The 23,856-nt window shown below is 38.6% G+C and overlaps 1 protein-coding gene across 1 annotated transcript in view; it reads left to right on the plus strand.

Annotated features, from left to right (window-relative positions):
- LOC139707992 (semaphorin-1A-like) overlaps positions 1–23,856 on the plus strand; it is a 63,095-nt gene that overhangs the window by 815 nt on the left and 38,424 nt on the right. The window contains exon 2 of the mRNA XM_071619983.1: positions 16,494–16,691. Coding sequence (XP_071476084.1) covers positions 16,553–16,691 — 139 coding nt within the window. The 5' untranslated portion in view covers positions 16,494–16,552. The remainder of the gene's footprint in view (positions 1–16,493; positions 16,692–23,856) is intronic.

A 23,856-nucleotide genomic window follows, 5' to 3' on the forward strand; every position in this document is an offset into this window, starting at 1 on the left:
CTGGGACAAGGAAAATTCAGCGAGAAGATTTTTTCTTCTTCTCCATCAAGAGATACTGCAATTTAAATCTTAAAGATGCAAGTGAAATTAGCATTTGTAACCTTTCATATTGATCCCCACTGCTACTGGCTAGCCTATTTACTATGTGTTGATGTGTCTTTGGTTTTTTTTTTCATGTTAGCTTCTTAAATTGGTTAAAATGTAGACAGACGTCTGACAACATGTGGACAGAATGACTGATATCGACACCAGTATATATATAAGTGTTCTTCTTTTACTTCTTCCAACTTGGTACACAACGTTACCGATTCATTGTAATGTTACATTTCCATCTCTCTGTTGATCCTCAGACATCATAATCAATCTACAATATCAATCTACCTCTCCCCTTTTGATAGCCCGATCCTGTATTGATACTGTCAATGATGATTGTAAATGCCTTGTGTTAAATGTTTTTATTGTATTGCAATCCACTGTCAAAGCTACATAGATAGTATGTCCTCTGTCATATGACATATTTTTATAGTTGTCATAAGATCATAATCATGGGATGTTGCCATGGAAATTGTCATATTCCGAGTCATTATTTTGTGGATGGAACACTTGACTAAACTGAGTTATAATACAGTGATAATGATATGATTGATGTGCCGTAGTTTTGGCAGAGTAGTGGTTTTAATGGTGTCACTACTCGTGCTTAACTTTAAACAAGATGAAATGTACGTATTGTTTGGCAGAGCTCTACAAAACAGCCATCTTTCCATTAGCTAAACTAACTTCAATAAAATTCATACATGTATTTGAGTATTAATACCTTGCATTTAACGTGACCAACAGGGAGTGTTGGTTATTCATGCATTGAGGCGTATTTGTTTGTAACATCCTAACCAGAGCAGTTTATGAAATAATCATGAATCTCTGAATCGGAGACAGACACCTTGGCTGGTAGCAAACCATATTCAATACTACACTCATTCCTACTGAGCACTCTTAACGTTCCACATCCATTTCCCGTCAAGCCAAGTGAGGTAGGTCCAGAGGTAACCCCAGAGGACTACTGATGTCTGAGAGATAGCAATGAGGTGACTTCCCCTTGCCTTGCCTAACCACCTCATCCTTTTACTGGCTTCATAGTTTCTTTCTTCACAAGACAACACTCGTCAGTACTGTGTGAGTGTTTCTCCAGTGCCCTGTGTTGATACCTCCTGTGAAGTGTCTCTTCCCCTATGCTGTGGCAGGATGGTTTTTATAGTCTCCCTCTCTCTAGTTGTACAGCTCATCATACTTTCAGTGTAATTCTCAAAATATAATGTGCTTTGATAACTCTGATGTAAAGTATGAAGATGATAGACTGCAATGAATCACTGACATTGAGGGAGGTCTATAGGCTTTGCAGCAAATAGTATCTTATTCTTGACTCTTCACAACAAAACTGGTTCCTCTCAATTTCCTTCTGTGCAGATTTCAGGGCTCTACATAACCTTGTCTGGAATTCAGCAATTATATTTCAGTGTCTGTATTTCTCTTGACCCAAACCAAACATTTGGTAATGAGGGAACTAAAACATTTGTACCTGAATCAGTATTGGTGTGTTCATGTGTAGAGGGGCATAGTACAATATGAGTTAAAAAACATGCCATGATGTGTTTTCCCAAAGTTTTGAATTCCCTGAACAATAATTTTAAAATACCTCACCACCTTTTCTCAAGCAAACTGCCTTGTCTGTCTTCTGATTTACTTATGATGTTTACACTCGGGGAATAACCAGCTAATGAATATCACTAAACCATAATGAATTTCCTTGTGCCTCTAGGTATGAAATATTTAAGAAAACAAACTTTGTGTGGAACCATTCATGCAAATTAAACAATGAGGGCTTAGATCATGAATGACTGGAAGCCTTGCGTGTTAACTTAGAGAGCTTTTTTATTTTTAATGAGAAATGCAGACTACCTTAGAATTTAGGAATAAAGCAGCTTTTTGACCAAGAGGTGTAGACAAAGTAACAATCTATTCACATGATGTGAAGACTCCCTTGTGTGTGCAAATGAAAGGCTGACTGTTTTTGGTTTGAGATAGAAAGTGACAGGACATAGAGTGTCTTTCTCGTTACTCACAGCCATCGTATATGGCATCTACCTCTGCATAATTACTCATCGGCAACGAAGACCTAACTTTAGTGACGTATCGGCACGTCTAACTCATGATAATGCATTCTCCACACCCAGGCCTCATAAGAGCCACTGCACTTTGAGTTTAGCAGCAGAGGAACAACAGTCTACATGACTTCCAGTGAGTAGCAGGTTTGGTAGTTTAGAGAAGGTGTATCACTTTTAACATTTGAAGTCCTAGAAGTGGAAAAGAAAGGTAACCAATGCAGATCAATCTGAATAATTTTGTTGTTGCCAAATCTGAGCTGCCATCTCCACAAACTACCCCTTCTCAATGTTCAGATTTATAAAATGAAGTCAGAAGGTTGATGAGGAAAAATAAACTTACATCTGATAAATTGCTGGCTGTGTTATCTGACTAAGTAATGTCTTCATACCAAGACATGATCATTAAGTTTGTTTGGTTTGGATGGGAGGATGGAAGAGAGAGAGAGAGAGAGAGAGAGAGAGAGAGAGAGAGAGAAAGATAGAGAGATGGTCATTATTAGATTACTTCAATAACAAAATTCATCTCTACTGCTTATTAGAAGTACTGATGGACTCATAGCAAACCCACTGGTAACATTGTCTCCTCTGTTACCACTGATGTATGCAAATAAACACTGTGTCCAGGAAATGCCAAACATTTGTTTGTTTTTTTTCTCTTTCTCTCTTTTCTCTGCACAAAGTAAACAAGATGTATTTTCTGACTTATTGTTATTGGCTATGACTTTTATTTGCACTGATATCTTATTTGTTTGTGAAGCCCTGCTTTGCCTTGAGACTGTGTTAGAGGTTAGGATTGCTTCACATATTATATGGTGTGAAGGTTAATGTGGTATTTGTTTTGTTTATATCAAATGGAACAATACAGTTTTTATACAGCATACCTCTATTTGAAGGAAGTCTACATGATGTATGTTAAGCTGGTTAATTTTCTGTTTTAAATGCAGCATAGACAGACAGAGTATGGAAAATTCTCTGTAAAGTAATAATAAATGAAAAGACTTTAACAGGAACATCAAAATAATATACATGTATAGGCCCTTGGCCTACCACAATAGAACACAATGGGATATCTTCATCCATCTTGAACTTTGGCCCTTTGAAAGTTGACATACATGTTGTAGGCCCAATATGTAGTTACAGTAGCTTGTTTGAATGACATGCTGGAAGATCAAAATTATGTAATGTGCCTAGACAAATGTAAGCAACAAGTGAGTGTTGAGTGAACAAATAATGATAGGCTATGAGATGATCTTTCCTTCCTAGTAGATTTAAGGCAATTCAAGATCTGTTTATTGTTAGCCAATTCATTTATACCTCTGCATTTTTTTTTTTTTTTTGCTTCTCAACGAGTCAAATGTTTTGAGGAACTTAGAATCCAGTTTTTTTTTGTTTCTTTGAACTTGGAAATTGGCTACAACTTGGATCAGTGCAGATGTGCCTGTGACATCCCAGAATGCATGAAACTATTGAAGCATTTAGCCCTGTTCCCTACAGCTAATCCTTAGAAGTTTTCATTTGAAGTAGACAACCAAGATTTAAGGTTACCTGGATTATAGCAGCAATAAGATGCTGAATTGGCAGAGCTCCAAGCTCTAGTGACAACAAACCCAAAGTCTCTTTTTACCCTGTGCAGCCAGAAGACCATGAATTGGTTACCATAGAGATTTCTGGCCTCTAGGTCCCTTTGGGGCACTCATTAGGGTTGAGATGAGGGTATGATGTGACCCCTCCACCATAGCAGTAGTGAGGCTGAGAATGGGTTTGTTTGTGGGCCTCCTGCTGGTAAACCTCCTGCTGGTAAGTAGTGGAGGACCAATCAACGAGGGGGAGCTTTCTCCCCATTCACCTCCCTGATTCAACTGACCTTCTTGCTTCATAGAGTGGCCCAACATAGGCAGGACCAATGACTTTCACACAGCTTGTTCAAAGTGAGACCTAAAGGCACATCTTCAGTAGCTTATAGAGGATGATGACATGGGATTGATTTGAAAAAAAAAAATCAAATTGGTGTACAGTATTTTGTGTGAATGTATTTTGGTAATATAAATAACTCTCCCTATAGACTATGAACTTTTTTAAAAGGGGGAAGGAGAAGTCCGACTGAGTAACGTCCAAAGATTTTAGTTTTAAGCGTGTCAAACAAAATATTCTGAATCTAGCTTCATCACCCCATCAGTTTGTCAGACTTTGAAGCAGTTTTACTATAGGCCTACTCAATCTTGGGCAACAAAACGTACATGTGTAGAGAAGGCTAGTAACTCACAAATTTGTATTATGGTAGACAACAGTTGAGGCATTTCAGGAGCCAGATAGGCCTACTAGTAAGTGATCCAGCTATTCCCATACCATGAAATGCCCCAGTATGTTTTGGTAGCCCCCCTGCATCATGGGACTTGAAGCACCAGCTGACATATGACCCTCTAGGCTGAGGTCATGACCCCTGATCATTCCCTGGCCATCTGAGAGACTGGTCTGATTGATGTCTGGTTCAGGTTGAGGTCAAATGCAAACCACAAGCCCCTGATTGGAAGAACCATAACTTTTTTTTTCCTTCCCTCTTTCTCTCTCTGTCTAGTTTGAAAGAAAATGAGATTTTTTCTTCTTCTTCTTTTTGAGGGGGGGGGGGGGGTCGGTGGGATAGTCATTCTTGAGAAGGAGTACAGGATATTTCAATGTGGGACCCTGGATTGTAGGGGATCATAGACAAAAAATATTAGTTTGGCACACTGCTTTATCTTTTTTTCTTTCTTTTTTTGTCATTTTTTCTTTCTTTTTTCCCCCATTGCTGCCAAAGATTGCGAGTCAGACTTTGTTTTTAATCACACACTTGGCCAACTTGTCTGGGTTCTGCTTTGTGGTTTCACCAAATTGTCTGTTTTTTGCTCCAAAATGGCAAATTCTAACTTATTCTGCAATTTTAGCAGTTCAGTGATCCAGGTAGTGATTGTTTGATGAGCTTTGTGCCAAGTCGGAGTGTTCTACAACAATGTTCCTGCTTTCAATTGCTGTCCTATTGTGATGTTGGTTGCATGCTGAATACAATCAATGTGGGTTATATTCTTTGCCTCTTAAATCCATGGACCAATGAATCATATCAAGTAATTGTGCCAAGATAGAGTCTGCTTCATGCTGTATGCTCTTTCCCAATAGGTGCACTTTATGTGTGCACGCGAGAGGAGTACAAAGTGTGCCGGGTTGTTTGTTACCCGCGTCCTGGCTGGGGCCCAGGGTAGTTTGGCTTGGTTTATAGCTGAGAAATAGTAACATGGTTATTCTCTTCTGAACTGACGGCTTCTTCTCAACACCATATCTTGACTAACAAGTAACAAGTCAATCTATTAACAAGAGTATCACAGTAGGCATGTAACATGTAGAAGACTGACATCTAAAACAGGAAAATATAGTGGCAGAGAACTTGTGAGGAACAGCTTTGTCATCTGAGCGATTGGGGATGAATGATTGAAGGTGGGAAATTTACACAACTTGCCTATAAGAGATTTACATAATTAAACCATCAAATCAAGCTTGTCAAGAAGGTATAGGCCTAGTTGTTTGTGGTTTTAACAAATGGATTGAACAAAATTGCAGGATAAGATACACCACAGAATGGGTGAATGACTACGTTTTGTAACAATGAAGAAAGTACAAGGAGCTTTAAGGATTAAAGATCTGTCCAAGGGGATAAGGATTTGTCATTCGTAGAAATGCAATGAAACTTTTTGAGAATTAACACAAGAGTTTTTTTGTACATGCCATACAATCTATCTGTGAGAAAATGAGAAAAGCTGTTTTGTCATTCAATTACACTGACATGTTAATAATATTAACAAGTCATAGTGAGTAATACAACACGTGACAGGTTCTCCATAAGTTAGATTGTGTGTGCTACAACTTCACTGCTTTTCAGTAATTTTTGTAGAGTTACTTAGTTTAGGATATTAAGCGGATGCCTCCCCCTATACATTTCAGGCATTATCAATATTGTGTTGGAAATGTTACAGTAGTGGCAAATATTTCTATCATAATGATGCAGTCAAACAACCAAATGTTTGTATTTTTGTGTAGGCCTGTGTGTGTGTTGTGTAGGCCTGTGTGTGTGTTGAATTGGCAACAGTTTTTTGTCATTTGCCATGCTGACCACAGAGTTACAAATGCTATTCCCTGTTCAGCAGCCCTCAGTTTCATTTAACCCGTTGAGGGCGGTTTGATTTTCTCCAACACGCATATCCTATAGACGCTTGCTCGAGTATACTCAGGACTCGTCCTCAGTGGGTTAAGCATGGTTGCATTATCACATTTTCTGTTCAGTCATGGTGTAATGCTTCTCGACTCAGAAATGATGTATCAGAGCAATTTGCAATTTTCTAGCTGACTTAAGCTTTCGAGGAAATTTGTCTTCCTACATTGTAGTTTCTCAGCAAAAGAGAAGAATTGTGTGTGTGTGTTGTGAGGCGAGCAATGAATGTAAAATATCAAAATTTTGCTCACAATAAATCAAAATAAAGCTGAAAGTGACTGATTAAGTAATGTTATTTTTTTTCCACTTGTTTACTATATGCCAGCCAGTATTATTAGCAAGGGAATTGAACTAAGATAAGTAAGAAGAAAATCTAGCTGAAACCAAAAATCTCTCCAGATTCAATCTGTAATGAGTGCGTAGAGGATTCTCCTTTGTCAGTGGCTAAGAGTTTGTAAAACCATAGCTAAGGCATAGGAAGGTTCTATCCATGGGCTCAGAAAGAGCTTAAAGTGATAATAACCAGTGACCATAAAAGAAGTAGTTAATGGCTCCCTCCTCTATCTACTGAGTAATACCCTCAGCCCCCTTCCTCTCTACGGCACCCATTGAACTGGAGAATCTCCTTCCTTGTAAACAGCTAGACACAATAGGCCATTGTGGAGGTAATCTTTTCTGAAACTTCCTCCCTCCAAGAACTTCTTACCTGATTCATTTCAGTATTATCTGTGTGTATAGAAGGAGTGTGGGCAAGGTGCTCTGACTTGAGATCACAATCCCATGACAAAGCAAAGCCTGCTCTTTCTTCATAGTCAGTTTAAGGGCAATGTTATCAACACTGTGTGGACTGAACTTTAGATATCATTTCTCACATACACTTGAGTTCTGCATGAACTCTTCCTCATCGAGATGTATGAGCCAACAAGTCATTGTTCCAGAATGTGCTTCACTGCAACAGGTATGATTTCTAGGAAACTTTGTCTGAAGAAATTTAGAGTGACACCAGAATTAATTAATGACATCATTATCCTATGTATGACTTGTTAACACGTTTAAAATGCATCCCTTCTGAAGTGAAGTGAAAGAATGCTTCCTATGGGAAACATGACTTTTATATGTCCTTTTTTTTTTTTGGAAGGGGGGGGGGGTTACAGGAGAGTGCTTACAACTGTACATCACATTTCTGTATGAGATATTGAGTGAAACAAGTAGGGCCTACTGCATACGCTGTATATTTAGGGAGTTTGATTTTTCACGAATTGGAACTTCCTGACAATTTCATGAGTGGTCAAATTTGCATTTGTGGAGTTCAGTACTGAAGGGAGAAATGCATGCATGCATGTCACATTTATGTCGGGATCAGAGAATATTTTTGCATGTTTTTAAATTCATGAAAAGCACTCAACTTGTAAATTGGCGAAAATAAAAGCCTTGCAAAATATTCGGCATACAGAGTAGATGAAATTGAAATTTACATTTGTGCAGATTGTTCTTTTTCTTCCTCTTTTAGTTCTCTTTTTTCAATTCATCCTGCTTTACCAATTCTTCTTGCGCATACAGGTAGTTCTTCAAATGCCAAGAACCTTCTAATGAAGTGGTTTGTGTAATCGTTCTTAAAGTGCAGACTTGTTCTAGTATTTCTCTTCAAAAAAATCCTGCTTTTGTAAGCTCCTTCAGTGTGTACCTCTTTCCTACTGACACCCAGAAGAGGTTCCTATTGTGTTGGGATTGACTAGTTTGTATGTTAGGGTTAGCAGAGCTACAGTGTAGATGGCTAGTTAAGCTGCTTTTCAGAATCATGTAAAGCTGTAGAAGATATTAAGGCCATATAACCGCAACTGAGATTTGTACAACTTTGTGTATCATAGTAGAAAATGTCTTCCCCGAAGTGTTTTGTTTTGTCTTGTAACCGTCCAACATGACTCCATTATCAAACATAATACTGCAGCCAGAGAATATTGTGCTTTTTCCAACTCAACAGAGCTCCGCTAGTAAAGTACTACAGTTGAACCTCTATTATCCGGCCTCCCTTTTTCCGGATCTCTCTATTATACGGACGCAATCTCGCCGTGATTTTTTTTTTCTAAATAATTACGGGAGGAAAGGGGGATTCCCAACTCCTTGAGAACTCCTACACAAACACACATGAATTACATATTACTTCCAACATGATTAACATACATTACATCAAATTACCTTCCATATTGCTTACCTTCAGACATTTTAACATCCCCAAACATCCCCAAAAGTAACAATGAAAAGGTTGCAGTATACACATTACTACATGTGGTACTACAATGGGCTACATCAGTACATGTGTATGTATATGTACATGTATAAAGCATTGAGTCTCCCATATCCGGCCAAATCCCTTATCCGGATGAGCCCCGGTCCCGACTTGTCCGGATACGAGAGGTTCAACTGTAATATAGCCTTTCAAAATTTGGAAATGCACCTTTCACTCTGCTTCTTTTCAGATTTTTTCTTTGTCTGTGATATGTAGGACGACATTATTGAGAACAATCAAGGTATGAATTCAAAGTTTTAGTTTGTCATGGGAGGTATTTGTGATGTTATTAGTCATTATTTTATTATTCTTTATTTTATGCATTTTTTATTTAGTGGCAATATTTACCCCATGTATCTACTAGTATTATTTAGAGTGAATCTTCATAGGGAACCTAGTATGAGCACAATGTTGATTCATAGAATAGAGAAACCAAGTAATTCTAAAGTTACAGTGTTGAAGAATTGCTGAGTTAGCCTTACATGAGTTCATCATGTAAGTTTGAAATGAAGCAAACATGAGCGATTATGATGATCCATAGTGTGAGGAAGCTTGTATGAAGCTTGTTTGAAGCCAGTTAGGGGTGTACATAGTAAAACTAATTAGCCTGAATTCATAAAGGCAGTTAAAATGTAGTCCATGGATTATGGTTATGCACATTCGAGATTGCGTACACCAAACATGTGTAAAAAAAAAAAGAAATGAGTCGCAGAACACTGCCCCCCTGCACGGAGAAGCCTTTTTTTCTTCTTTTTTTCCTTTTGCTTGTCAGCTGATTAAACCCGGAAGTGGTCTACTTTTTTTCTAATTCTGAACCCTCCCATAAAAATCCTAGTTACTGGCCTGATACAGGAAGATGACATTAGGTGCTTGTTCATATTTGTTGTAAATCCAATATGGTTATACTCTGCGAATGTAAACCCATTGGCCAAAATTCACAAAGGTATAGGCTCTAGGCCCTATAGTTAAAAAATCAAAACTACTTCAATTTAGTCTGTGGACTAAAATAAGCACAAAATAGGCATGCTTTTCACAACTTACAGGCCAAGCAGTGCTAAACAGTGGAATACAGTCTTTACTTTGCACGTAGGCCTACATGTAAGGTGTAGATGTTGAACATTTCAGGTGATGCAGTTTTATATTTGTATTAACCAAATAAGTTTTATGCTAATGAATAAGAACAGGTGTTGGCAGATAATGATTCATGGATGTACAAGTAGTGTCTCTAGATTTGTCCCTTTAAGTCTGTGCAGAGAGAAAGGGAGATAGCAAGCCTCTCATCCTTGCTCAGCTGTGGATCTAATCATGCGGTCTGACGCTTGGAGGAGAGGTCTACAAATATGAGCGAGCTAGCTAGCTAGCTGCCTACGGATGGGAGTGAGCCCCTTGCTCCTGATGTCCTCCAGAAATTGCATCAATACAGGATGAGGGAGATGATGCACAGGGGACAGTGTGCCAATATTCATTCATTTTACCTTCTCCGTGTGGATAAGGAGGCCTTACGTAGCACTGCCCTCCACATCATAAGCTGGCAAGTGGCAATTACTAGGCACTGATCTTATGACTCTTTTCATCTCCTTTGAAGCCTGCCTGCACAGTGCAAACTATCAGTCCCCCATTCATTGGTTGCTTTTTGAAAGTCATTGGTTTTGGTAATGACTTCACACAAACCATGAGAGTGACTTTGACTAGTATCTGGGTGTGTGGTACTGGGTGTTGAGAGAGCCACATGAAACATGTCTTTACTGTGCTTCATTCTGATTTCATTACTTGAACTCACGCAAATAGTATTATACTTGATTTCACGAAGAAGAAAAAAATGTCTCAGATGGTGTCCATAGGCCTGGGGAAACATACTGTAATGACATCATAGTGAAGTTTTTGTAGAAAGATGAGTTGTGGAGTTGCATATTGTACATGACATTTGTACCAACTGTCTCTCACCAGTCTCATTTCTAGAATCATTTTAAAGAAAATGAAATATTTGTGTACTTCTATGTTTTGGCATTACTCATTATGAGGCATGATTTCCTCAAAGGGAATGGTGATTAGAGTGTTGTACCATGATGAGAAAAACTGGCTGGAAGGCTATGTTACATATTTCATGCAGAATTCCTTCAATGATCATTTGATAGCCTTGAAGTTGAGCTATGACCATGATATAATACCAGTGACAGGTCTAGAACAAATAACTGCCTCCCAGCCAGCCCATCTCATATCAGTCATATTTCATACCAGCGATTAGCTTGCCATCCAATCAGACAAGCACTGTGGGGGCCCAACTCCTATCTCAGTGAGTGTGTGTGTGTGTGTGTGTGTGTGTGTGTGTGTGTGCTCATGGGAGTCAAGTTTCAAGTCTTCTTTCCCTTTCTCTCCCCTCTCTCTCCATCTATCACTATCTAGCTACAATGTATCTCTCTCTCTCTCTCTCTCTCTCTCTCTCTTATTCTTGTTGATAATATGTATATTTCTGTGATGGTTCAATGATATCTCACAGAATTGTTGGAAACACATTTTGTCAGCATCAAGATGGGATAAATGTAGGCCCTATATAGGTCTTTTTAATTTGGGTGTGGGAAGGAATGATGCTTTTAACGCTGATTAACTACTTTAGTTTAAAAGAATAGCTTAGTTATACATCAGTTAACTACACAAAAATGAAAATTGCACTTAGTTACCTTGTTTCAATAGAATACAGAATATGCATCAAAGAGGGACCTAAATTTCTGTGGAGGTTAATAGTGATGTCTGTACATAATGTTCGTAGCATTCCCACAACAAGAGACGACAGAGAGAGTGAGAGGCCGTCAATACTTCTGAGAAAATATGATTTCTCACAGAGGAAGGAGAGGGTGCTTGTAGGTGAGGGAAAATTGCTCTTCTCTGCCAGATTGTTTTCATGGCAATCGTCTTTACAAAAATATCACTTGATTGGACAATTTGGAGGAGACTGTGGAGGGTAGGAGTCCTGACATGTTTATTAACAGTTGAATTGTGTGTTGAAGAACTTGAGTATGTTTCATTTTTTGCAGGCTATGTAATCTCCTATAGTCCTATGTTGTAGTTGATCTACTTTTGGGTGGATTTTGATCAGTGTATAGCCAGTGCTATCCTCATAGCTTTATTTAAAAAGAAAAAGACATTGCCATGTCACATGGGCAATGTCTTATTGATTGAGTAGAAGACTCTTTGTCACTTCTCTTACTTAAAACTAAAATTTCAAAGTTTGTCAGTTAATTGATAACATATTAGAAGTGTATTTTCTTGAGGCCTTGTCACTATGACTATTATGTTGCTGCATTGTATCATTAAATTAGTAGGGAGTATAAGTGATAAAAACATATTTTCAATATGATATAGAAAAAAAATGCTAGGGTGGAGCTGTGGTGACATGATGTCCGTAAAGTTATGAAGTATTTGACTTACAGAAATTTAAGTGAAATTTGTGACATATAGTACACATCTCAGGAGTAGAATTCCTCTAGCAATGTCACAGTAATATTAATTGCTGAAAGAAGTGCTTTCAAAACAAAAATGATTGAATACTGCTACACCACTGTGGATGTGTCTTTATTAGTTTTTTACTTCATGAAAATAAAAACAGTGCAAAATATACTGCATATAAAGATATGCAGTAGATGGATGGGTGTGGTTAAAGTGTTGCTGGTTTGTAGGATGTTTGCAGTCATCAACCAACCTCCTGAGGCTCCTGGAATCATTTATGGCCCCATTAAACCCCAAACTCTTCACATTCAAATGAGTTACTAACAAAGGACTAATCACTGCAAAGTGACCAGACGGCGAGGGAGATTGACAACTAAACTGAAGAAGAACGAACTATTGATTGGTAGCAGCAGCTTATTACATGCCTCAAGGGCTGCATTGATGTATACTCAAACTCTCCCTTTCTTTCTCCCTTCCCACCCCTCCCCCTCTCCCTCTCTCTCTTCCCTTCTGACACAACCCTTTGTTATCACTATCTGTCTTCAGAAGGGATGTCATTTTAATTAACGTCATATCCAGGGCTTGGTGTAATTAGTGTCTGGCAAACCTAGCAATTAATTAATTAATTGGCTGTTGCAACCTGTAGCATCAGGTGCATTTGGACATGTGCCACTAGTTAAATCTTGTATTATCTTGGGAGTCACCTGCTCTTTATGTCAATGTACTATGGTGATAGATTTTCCAATCTAACCAAATTATGATATGCATAGTAATTCATGCACCAGAATGCTCTCATGAGAATGACATGGTTCCTGTATTAAGTGTTAAGATGTAGGGCCTATACGTAAACCCTGAATATACATGAGAGCTTTAGTACATTTATTTTCTCTATAATCTTCTTGCAGATATATATATATATATATATATATATATATATATATATATATTCATTTATTTATTTATCCATAGCACAGATACTGTGTCATAATGGCTTAAATATACCAGATTAAAAAAAAAGTCCATCAATCAATTAGGGTAGTTTTCTCTTTTGACCAAGAAAATTCAGTCTTTACAAACTGCAAAACTAGAAATTGAACATATCATCTCTTTACTTTACTTGACACTGAGGAGATAATACAGAGCCAGCATGTTTGTATTAAACACATTTGTACAACAACATGTATATCCACTCATTAGGATATTTTACAAATAATTCTGTCTTATGATACTAATTACTCTCAATTGATAGGCAGGTGACAAAAATTGCTCTGTGAACAAAGTGACATCAAGTCCTAAAACATTGAAAACTTGCTCATTCTGTATCTTGATGTCTGATTTGTGCAGTAAACCTCAATTGCATGACATGCCAAACTCCTGCCATACCGGTACTCACTGGAAAAAAAAAATCCTGTGGATGAAGTAGTGAGACAAGATAACTGATAGATGTAAGTTGACTAGTCTGTCTAATTGATTGGTAAACTCATTGTCTGTGAAGCTTGGCACCCATTTCTACACTAAAAGACATTGAAAAGCACTCTGTTTTAATAAGGGTAAAAACAAAGATAAACTGAGCCAAATGATAGCTTGCAATGTTGGTCATGAGTTGGAATGCTCATATTGAGCTGATGAAAATCACTTCAGCACATAAACAGTCTGAGATTTGGTGTCTGAAAGAGCACTGTTTGAAGTCTGCAGAGTTCTTGAATGTATTTGTTAATAAATGCTAATTAGGCCTACACCAAGTGTAAAAAGTAGTGAGATAATGGAGTTTATTTGTGTTGCATCAGACCTAGTTCAGCCAAACTAGGGAAGCCAACACATTCTCAGCTTGTAATAGTCCAGTGTTCTGTCTGAACATAAGGCGTGTCTTCATCAGCCCGAAGTTTCAAAATAGCGCGCTATCTTGCGGTTACCAAACTAGTCCGATGTCAAAATAGCGCGCTATCTGTGTAGTGAAGACGCAGATAGCGCGCTATTTGATCGGGAAAATTTCCCCCAAAATCTTGGTCTAGTTCGTCAACTAGAGCGCTAATTCGTGAAATAGCGCGCTATCTTGGGTGCGTCTCCATCAGCCCGAAATTTTCTCGATCCCTCCACGCTTCTGGTTAGCCAGCTGGCAATGGAAAGCGCATGTACAAGCAGCTAGTGATTGTGTGTAGTACATTACATGCACGGTGTATTCAAGGATCACATGTGTGTACTATAGGCCTACTGTTGTTGTCATCTGAACCAGGGAGGTGATTTCTCTCACCTCCCTATTAAAACAGAGCCGTGCATGCTGGTTGTTCTTTTGTAAACTTCTTCTTCTGGTCCACTCTACCTTAGCTGAAGATTCTTGCAGATTGTGTGCATTTTGGATTTGTTTAAACATTTCAATTCGTTAATTTCATACACGTGTATAAGATGCCTCACTGGACAGAAGAAAGAGCAGCGTTATTAATATCCCTTTGGAGAGAATTTGCTGTACTGCTCACCTCCCTGGTTGTAGAATCGTACATACGGTGATATGGGAGATTTTGAGCGGGGAAATCCACTTTCGAACCGCGAGCCAGACAGAGTAATATTGCAAAGTGCGCATGCGTCAATTTTCGGACTAATTTCCCGAAGCAGGCTGTTCGAGCTGATGAAGACGCACATTCGCTGTATCGGGCTATTTTCTAAGACCGCAAAATGTCCCGCTAGTTTGAACTTCGGGCTGATGAAGACACGCCTATAATGTCAGGCCTGTTCACACACACCCATGACATAACATTTTTTGAGATTGATTTTTTTTTTCCAGTCTCATGAAAAAAAAACTGTTTGTAAATAAAGAATTTGTTAACCATTGTGATACGAATGTAATATCATTGTAAAAACAATGGCAAGCAAAGTTGATATTTACATGGTGATACAAAATGTGACAACTCATTTGTGTGAATGCTGCTATCATTATAGCTGTGACAAAAGTGTCAGTTTGAATCATACTGGCTGCTATCCCCTACCCCAGCCTGCTATCCCCTACCCCAGCCTGCTATCCCCTACCCCAGCCTGCTGATACTAGCCGCATTTACACTTACTAACATCACGATTTTTAAAATCGCGATATTTTGGTCCCACCGTTTACACTTGCGCAAAAGCATGCGAAGTTTGAGCTTCACGAAACATCACAATTTTTTGGTCGGTAGTGCGCATGCGTACTTTACCTCTTTTCAACATAACACGGTAGCTGAGTGGAAGCGCGCGCTATTCTGTTCGTTTTCACTGCTGAGCAGTATATTTTGATCACAGCTAGCTGGTTGGAACGTTGAGCCAGGGCTTTTTATCAGTACAATGCACACATAAATTTGTGTTTCTCGAGACTGTTTACTTACAGTAAAACTATAGCTTGCTACATGTATATTAGATCACATACGTAGTAGATGTGTAGTGTACTTCATCTAAGTATGGCAAATTTGATGACAGCAGCATTCAGGAGGATCGTTAAATTCCACCGATATGACGAAAGTGAGAAGTAGGACTTGGAAGTTAGGACTGGTATTTTATTAGGCGACAGCAAGAACTCACACTTGTTTACGTATTCCTGTATTCCACAAACAACGTATATCGAGAGCAGTATGGGCACTCCCACGATCAACGTATTTCTGGGAGAACATTATTTTGTCAAGTCGTCATGGGGTGATGATTCGTGGTTGGAGAACTTCAGGTTTGCTACTGGTAGTAGTCTTCACGTACTTGTTTCATCAGGGAGAGGGAGGTGAGAGACCACGAGCTGATCGAGGATCGGCCGTTTTGACCTGTACACTGCACCATGTACTGGTACTCTGGCCAATGACCGACGTACTCTCTACACGTACACGTTCCAAAGAGGGATCGGGAGCGCGCGTAAACTCGCGGTGCAATCTGACACCGAAAATCATGTGATGAAAAACGCGATATTTCTGCAGCTTGGGTTTACACTCGCTAACTTCGCCTCAAACTTCGCGATGTTTCAAAAAATTGCACTCCGGCTGGCGATTTTTCTGGCGATGTTTCGAGGGCGTTTGGGTGTAGTTGCTTAGCAACTTGCACCCAAATGTCGCAATTTTAGAAAATCGCGATTTTTCCAAGCAAGTGTAAATGGGCCTACTGTCAAGCCTCTTTCTGGGCTGGCCAGTTAGAGGTTAGGTCATATCAAACTCAGCTGTTTCAACACACTGTGATAGACACTCAACCAATGCATATTTTTGTGGTTGCTAGTATTCCCGGTAAGCCTTCGATAGAAATAAATTGTCGACTAAAGTTCTTTTTGCGTAGAAGTAGAAAAAAAAACCAAGAATGGTCAGTATATGTTCCTTTTGTGTATGTTTTGTAAATGTATGTCTGTTTATTTTGTCTGGTCTTTTTGTAGACATCTGAAGCTGACAGACTTTATCCACTTTTCTACTGAGTTCGAAGCTGTGGGTCAGGATGATCATCAGGATGGAGCTAAGGAGCTGGATTTCTTCATCTTCACTCATCTTCATCATTCATCTAGCTACCCTTACACAGGTGGATGGTGTCTGGAAAGATGCAGAACCAAAACTCATCTCCAAAGATGGCTTCTCAAGTGAGTTTTGTTTAACTTCACTGTCCAGTTAAATGTAGGACTATAAAGAAGATTGATTGTAGACACTGAAATGACTTGGTATTAGTCCAGATGCACAAGAAGGAAGACATACAACGTATGTGAAGAAATTTACCTGAGAGGTATAAAGAACATTGTAGGTATATTAGCCAACAGTATTTATCTGGTATGCAGAGAGAAAGCACAAAGTGGTACATGTGCCTTGGAGTCTGTCATTTACAGAGGTGACTGCGTAGCCATTGATAAGGCCAATGGCCAATACCTAAATTATAATCAGCTAATAAGAAATGTCAATGAGCCCCCTCTTATATAAAATTCAGCAGCAGCGCAGGACTAAAATTACTAAATTTGCACTGCAGTCTGTAAAAGAATACCTGTGTAAGGAGAGGAGATTTTAGATGAGTTTGCAGAAAAAATGAGATCCAGCAGCAAAGCAAACATGCACCTGTCTCTAGACTCCTGGCAGGGTAAATAGTACACCTGCCTTGCCCTCACGCACACACACACCTGGTACTATGTAGGAGGAAAATGAGGAGGAAATGAGTCGAGAGTGGAGTAGTGTGAAAGAGGAAATCATCAATTCATGGATAGCTGCAGATAGTCTCAAACATCTACAAAGTGCATTTTGGACTTAGGGTCAGTAGTTTAGATTTTATTGTTTAAATTTGAAGATTTTGATGTGTATTCCTAGGTCTGGCTTTCCCCCTTAGGATACAGGGACTTTTTTTTAATATGTAATCAGCATCCCTTTTGTAATCTTATGATCCGCTATACACAAGCAGCATGAAAAGGAAAGTATTTCAATCTACTTTTTAATTGTCTATAAATTGATTGGTAAGGATTTCAATAGCGTATTATGTCTATAGACAACAATTGGATTTGGTTTATGCTGCTTTTTTACCACAATTCTTGTCACTTTGACTCTTAATGGACAGCATGTAATGTACTGTTATGCAAGCAATCTTCATGAGAGTTAGATAGCTAGGTCTATTAACATTATTTAATTTTCATTTTATAGTATTTTGAACTTTTAAGTTTTCTTTTTAAGGTTTTTGCCCCATTGTAGTTGAATCATGCTGCATCAATGTAAACCTTCATTGCAACATGCTTTGAAACAAAAAGAAATGTGTCTGCCATGTGTAAACACTCTTTTATAGGCTTATGCCTGATACATTAGGGCATCAAACCTTTAGTTTTGAATAAGTACCAAAAATGTGTTTTTCTGAAGCCAGATAACTTTCTTAATTACTCTCTTAGGGCTCTATCACACGTGACTTTATCAGGTGAATGTCTGGACAGATCATACATACAGTAAAACATAAATGTTTATGTGCTAGAATCTGATTTATCAAGCAACTTTCTTGCAGGAGAAGCTTCATTTTTTTAAACAATGTATGCAACTTCTCAGCATAAAATCTGACTAGAGGAACTGTCTACATGGGTGCTGTTATACATGTTTTTTTTGTTTGTTTGTTTGTTTGTTTGTTTTTTATCCCAGTAAAGGATTGTAACGTAAGTCTAAGTTGACAGGAATGGCTTGCTGGGAGCCATCCTTACTGAATTAGTGAAATTTTGAAGTGTGTCACTTAAATTAAATGATACTTTGTAATAGGAATAGCAGCCCTGCACTTGCAAAGCTATCTGTCTCAATACTGAGGTCCATTTCCTTCTAGCTTAGATAATGATATCTCCTAATGTAGGGAAATAGCCTCCGAGGACTCATTGTGCTGCCTTTCTAGGCATAGATAGACCCATTACTGGACCTAACAATTCCTCTGTCCTCATTCCCAAAGGGCTCAGCAGCACCACAAATAGGAATCCCAAACAACTCAAATGAACCTTATTGTTGAGCCATTTGAATGGAAGGACTACAGCTAACTACTTTTGAACCTTTTTCTGTTCAAATGCACTTTATTCAGTGTCCCTCTATATTTAAATGCCAAACAGTCTGGCCTCGTGTTTTGTACCAACATGCCAAATCATGGAAGTATTAAAGCAACCTATTCTTATGAGCTACATAAGATTTTGTGTTTCTGAAAATATATTATGAGATAATATACTTTATTGTTAGTGTATTATTAATGAAAGGAACAAGCTGGGAAATAAATTCATCCTGCAAAATGGCAAAATGCTGCAAGAAGCATATATATGTACTTCAATAGCAAAATAGCTGCAAATGTACTTTTTTGATAGGATGAATACACTGTCTCAACTGTGTATCAAAGATTATCATAGCAGCAGTTCCATGAACAGTATTTCTTCCCTGAAAGTGAAATGTGTTCATGAAATAGATTAGGCCTAATTCTCTTGCATTCTGTTGTAGATTCCAATGCACCCGCTTTACCATGGTTTTCACTCATATAAAGGGCATTTGTATTTCAGAAATATAGGGCCTACTGTTTTTCAGTTTTACCAATTAGGGCCTACATATTTTGCGAGAAAAACCAGAAACTTTACAGAGTTTTGGCACATGTGGGAGAAAACTGGAATGCTCTGATTTGTAGATAAAATAGTGCATGTCAATTTGCTGCTGTAAGTGTGTGCAGTTGGGCAGGATTCCTATCTGAACAAAAGCCACAAGTAAAATTGGCAAGCTTGGGAGATTAGCATTTACACTGTCAAAACAGAATAAAGGTACAGGGTTTCAAGGGACTCCACTTTTAGAAAATGTTTTTTTTTCTTTCCAGTTCCTATATTTTCCTCACATATGAGTTTTTGTCTAGCAACATCTGACAGAAAAACTGGTATGTGCCAAAAACTCTTGTTTTTTAGTGGCAGTATAAATGCCCCTATAATAGTGGAAGTGAAGCAGCACCAGTCACTCTGTTCTCTGTGGCACCTGTTACACAGGGTTTGTTACCTGCTGAGTAGAGCTGTTTGTTTGTGGGCTAAGACCCTGCTGGTGTTTGAGGTCACCTCTTGTTTTTCTTCTTCTCATTATTTCAGGCTCCTCTCTGGCCCCTCCCCTCCCCCCCCCCCCCCCGCTCCCCCCCTCCCCTCTCCCCCCCCCCCCCCCCCCCCATATCTTCATCACCTCAAGCCATAGACTGACCTCAGACTCAGTCATAGGGTCTGTGGTTGTGACCTAAACCAGCTGGAATCTCTTTTCTGATTCTGATGTCAGTCTCTGCAGTGAAGAATGGTCCAGCACTCTAGCTCCAGTTCTTCATACACTATACATCATTCCCAGACCTGTACTTGACACATAATTACACCTAAGTAAATGATTATTTAAGAGAACTCTCAAAGATTATTGAGCTGCAAACATCATCTTAGAATTAACCATGAATGATGTCACAGGGATTCTGAATGTGATAAGCTGTTTAGTATCCAGGTACGTAGACCAGAATATAGGCCTGTATTTTTGTTTTTCATTCTGTTTGTTTCATTTCATTAGATTGATTTATAAACAACCCAAACAAGTCTGGGAATAGGGAAATTCTAGGTACCTGTAGGCCTACTTGTCAAGAGGCTTTCTTCCTTCTGCCATTTAAACACATAGGACAAGTCAGATGGTGACGAGTGAGGAGAAGCGTGAATTGAGTGAGTTGTACACATTAGGCCTACTTACTATGAGAAAATGTGAAGCAGTAAGAGTACAAGCTAAGAGCAATGCAGAGGGCTGGTCTGTGTAACTAGGGAGGTGAGAGATTGTCTCCCACATCCCTGGTGTGACAAAAGCTGTGACTGGCCCATGGGTGACAGTGACAGACACTTGTGAAAAAAGAGACTTGACTGAAGTGGCTGTGATTGTCTGCTTGATGCAAGATGGTGACTCCAAACACATCAAGATGAGACGAGAGCAGAAAACAAACAAGAGTGAGGAGGCACAGCAAGTGATAAGTATTGCTATAAATACAGAGAAGGCTAGGGACAGTGGAAAGACTGAGCTTTCTCTGCTAATATGAGTGTTTTCTTTGTTGAAGTGAAGGCATGAGTGAATATCACAACACACAGTTTACATGGAGATGCTTTATAGATAGGTCTACATGAAGAGTAGAATTTCTAGTATCAGAATAAAAGTGCAACTTCACCATAGCTTGAAAATGGTGTGTGGAACAAAGATAATTTGCAAGATACCGTAGAGTATCATATAAAATGTAATTCTGTCTCTGTCTTGTTCTACTTTTTTTCAGTACCACCAGTGCCTATTTTTTTTCAGCAAGAACTGAAGCAATAGTCTTTAGAAGGACAATTGCCATTAATGTAGGTAAACATCTCTCTCTCTCTCTCTTTCTCTCTCTCTCTCTGATAAGATTGTGAAGTGTTTTGTTTTGTGATATCTTTTCTTACTGCACAGAATATCAAAACAAAGCCCTCATCTATATTTGCACACAATAGTGAAGACAATACACAAGGCAGTTACTGATGCAACACTTGTTTACCTGAGTTTGCAAGGATGTAAAAAGGACACTCATTTTAGAGAGATATGTGATCAAGAGAATTCATGGAAACAAAAACAAAAGTTAACAAAGTAAGGTGCAACTTGTTGCTTTTATTAGGGAAAATAAGATAAGAATTTTGTCAAAGTGAAATGTCTTATTTTTGTTCAACTTAGAAAGAAGTGTATCAAAATGAAAGAACTATATTCCTGGCAAACATTATTATGGACCTATTGTTCTCTTTGCTGTCTCAGATTTGTGTGTGCTAACCAAGAAACTGAATAGACCAGTCCTGGTCTCAAGGTTCATGTTTATTCAAAGGCAATCGGTGTTAAACAAACACATTGGGTTCCTTTTCTGACATCAAACTGGCTCCATGGGGCAGACCCTCAGTGTGGTGTTCTTGTAATCTTTGATGTTCTGGAGGGAGGGGAGCACTGTTTTCTTGTCTCTCCTCAGAAAATATACTTTTTGTACAGTCAAACAAACACTATTTCATGATACAAACTGAGGATATAAATGCAAGGACTACTCATATTTGTTGTTCCGTGAAATGTACTTTAAACTTGTTAAAGGAGGGAAAATATTTGATTGTCATCAATAAGAAAATTGAATGTTCATATTTATGACAGAAAGGGCATACACCTCTGAAATTGTCATTTACTCCTGGAAAATAAACCCTCTTACTGATGCTTCATGTGAAGAGATGCAGTCTTCTGCCTTTTGGTTTTAGTTTAGTGTTTAGTAGTGTAGATCTAGCAGGCTTTACTTCAGTGTTAAATGCCAAGATATCTGGCTAAGGGTTGGAAAGCAATCATCCAAAGCTAGGTAAGTATTGATCTTGGTTACGCCTGAAGACCAGAATGATCGACCGATCAGCTCTTTAACCAAAGTGTGTTTGGCAAGGGCAGAGTGGGCCTTGAAGAGAAGAACGGAGACAATTGAGATGTGCTTAGTAGGAAGGAACCTGAGAAGTGGAAATAAAAACTTGGCAGGTTCTGTTGTCTCTTTGCAGCTTGGCAATCAATAATTGATTGGTAATAGAAAAAAGGAGGCCCATGGGTTGTGTAATGGTAGAATAAAGTGGGATAAAAGCTGTTCAGTGGTTTAATGATTCAACACCTCCTTCTCAGCCAAGCATGACATTTATTTTGGATGAAGTCAAGAACATCACGTTTAAGTACACAAGAAACTTATCAATCAATGCAAATAGGCAAAAGACCAAGTTCTTTGCAAATTTGAAAGGTCCAGAATATTTGACTTTACTAGAGTGCCCCTTCCAAATAGACCCTATAGAGTGGAATCCAACTAACAAGTCAAAAATTTTGAATAGAAGTATTGATGTATGTTCATCATTGTAGTGGAGGTCAGTAATAATCAGTCTAATCAGTTTTATCAGAGTTTGTTTTAGAAATCTGAAGCAGATGACAGTGTAGAATATCAAACTGCTTTCTAAAGCCTAATAGTCATGATCAGAACATGTACTGATTGAATCAGATTATAGATGAAATACTCTATTTACAAGTCATGAACTTTGAACTCCTGCAGCAGTACAAGACATATTGAATGTGTCTGTGACATCATTCCAATCACACACAGTGTTGTAGAGGGTGGAAGAAAGTATTCTCCCCCTCATACAATATATCAAGGAGGTGGTCATACTTGGAGGGAGGGAGAAAGAAATGAAAGTGAAAGAAGTTTGTTACGGTTTCTGTTCCTCTTTTTCGGTTCTCAAAGTGCACAAACTCTCAAGCTCACTGCTGACAGGCCAGCTACCAGTCATGACCATATTTGGTAAGGTGCCAGTCAAAGGTCATTCTGTGGCAGTTCAATTCAACTCAAGTTACCACTGTTTTTTGGGTAAAACTGTGTCACATAACTGGTTTCTGGAAAGAGAAAAGGGACGTTTTTCTCTTGTATGTTTCTGAGACAAAGCTCACATTTGACACCAAATCTTAGAAGTGATCAGACTTTCCAGAGGGGCTGACACATTCTGTGTTCATCGTCTGAATCATGTGAGTGATAAGACCATCTGTTCTATTCTGCTGGGTTTCTTGGATAGATGACTTGGCTTGGCAATAAAAGAGTTCTAGATATTAAAAAAAAAACAACCTTCTGGAAGCCTGTGAGGTTAAATGATGATGCTGTAATGCCAACACCCTCATGTATAGTCTGCTCTGATATGGCTGTGGAATCATTCTTGTAGTCCTCTATTTGATAGTACATAAACACTTCCAGAATCAGCACCACATTACTCATATTTTTAATGGGAAATGACAATGGTGCAAATGCACTTTTGATTGAATACTTCCTAAGAATTATGTCTGTGGTAGTTTTACCATTAAAATATTCTTCTATCACATGGAAATTTGATTTTACATGTTTGAACTGGTGACATAGGCCGACAACAACAACAACAACATTAGCTGTACCCTCTTTACAAGAATATATGATTAGCTGAAGCTGAAAAAACAGCACTGGAAAAGGAAGTTGGGAGAAAGGAACAGGCTTGAGATAATAACCAATGCAGGCAACAACACAGTTGTGACGCAATTTATGCTAAATCTAAGCCTGTTTATTGTGGGCAGGATCCACATTATAGCATCAGTGAGTTTTTGTAAGGCTGCTTTATTTTTCATTCAAAGCAAACTCCTACAAATCCTGTTTGTCACAAACAAGTCGTTGAATCCATGCCATCAATAGGAGTTTCTCTACTAGTCTTGATGGCTAGGCACTGCAAAATTCTGCAATGGAAAAGCGTGAAC

Source organism: Diadema antillarum, unplaced genomic scaffold (genome assembly GCF_040938485.1).
Source record: "Diadema antillarum isolate AM-2024a unplaced genomic scaffold, OU_Dant_1.0 seq00001292_RagTag, whole genome shotgun sequence".
In the NCBI taxonomy this organism is placed as follows: domain Eukaryota; kingdom Metazoa; phylum Echinodermata; class Echinoidea; order Diadematoida; family Diadematidae; genus Diadema; species Diadema antillarum.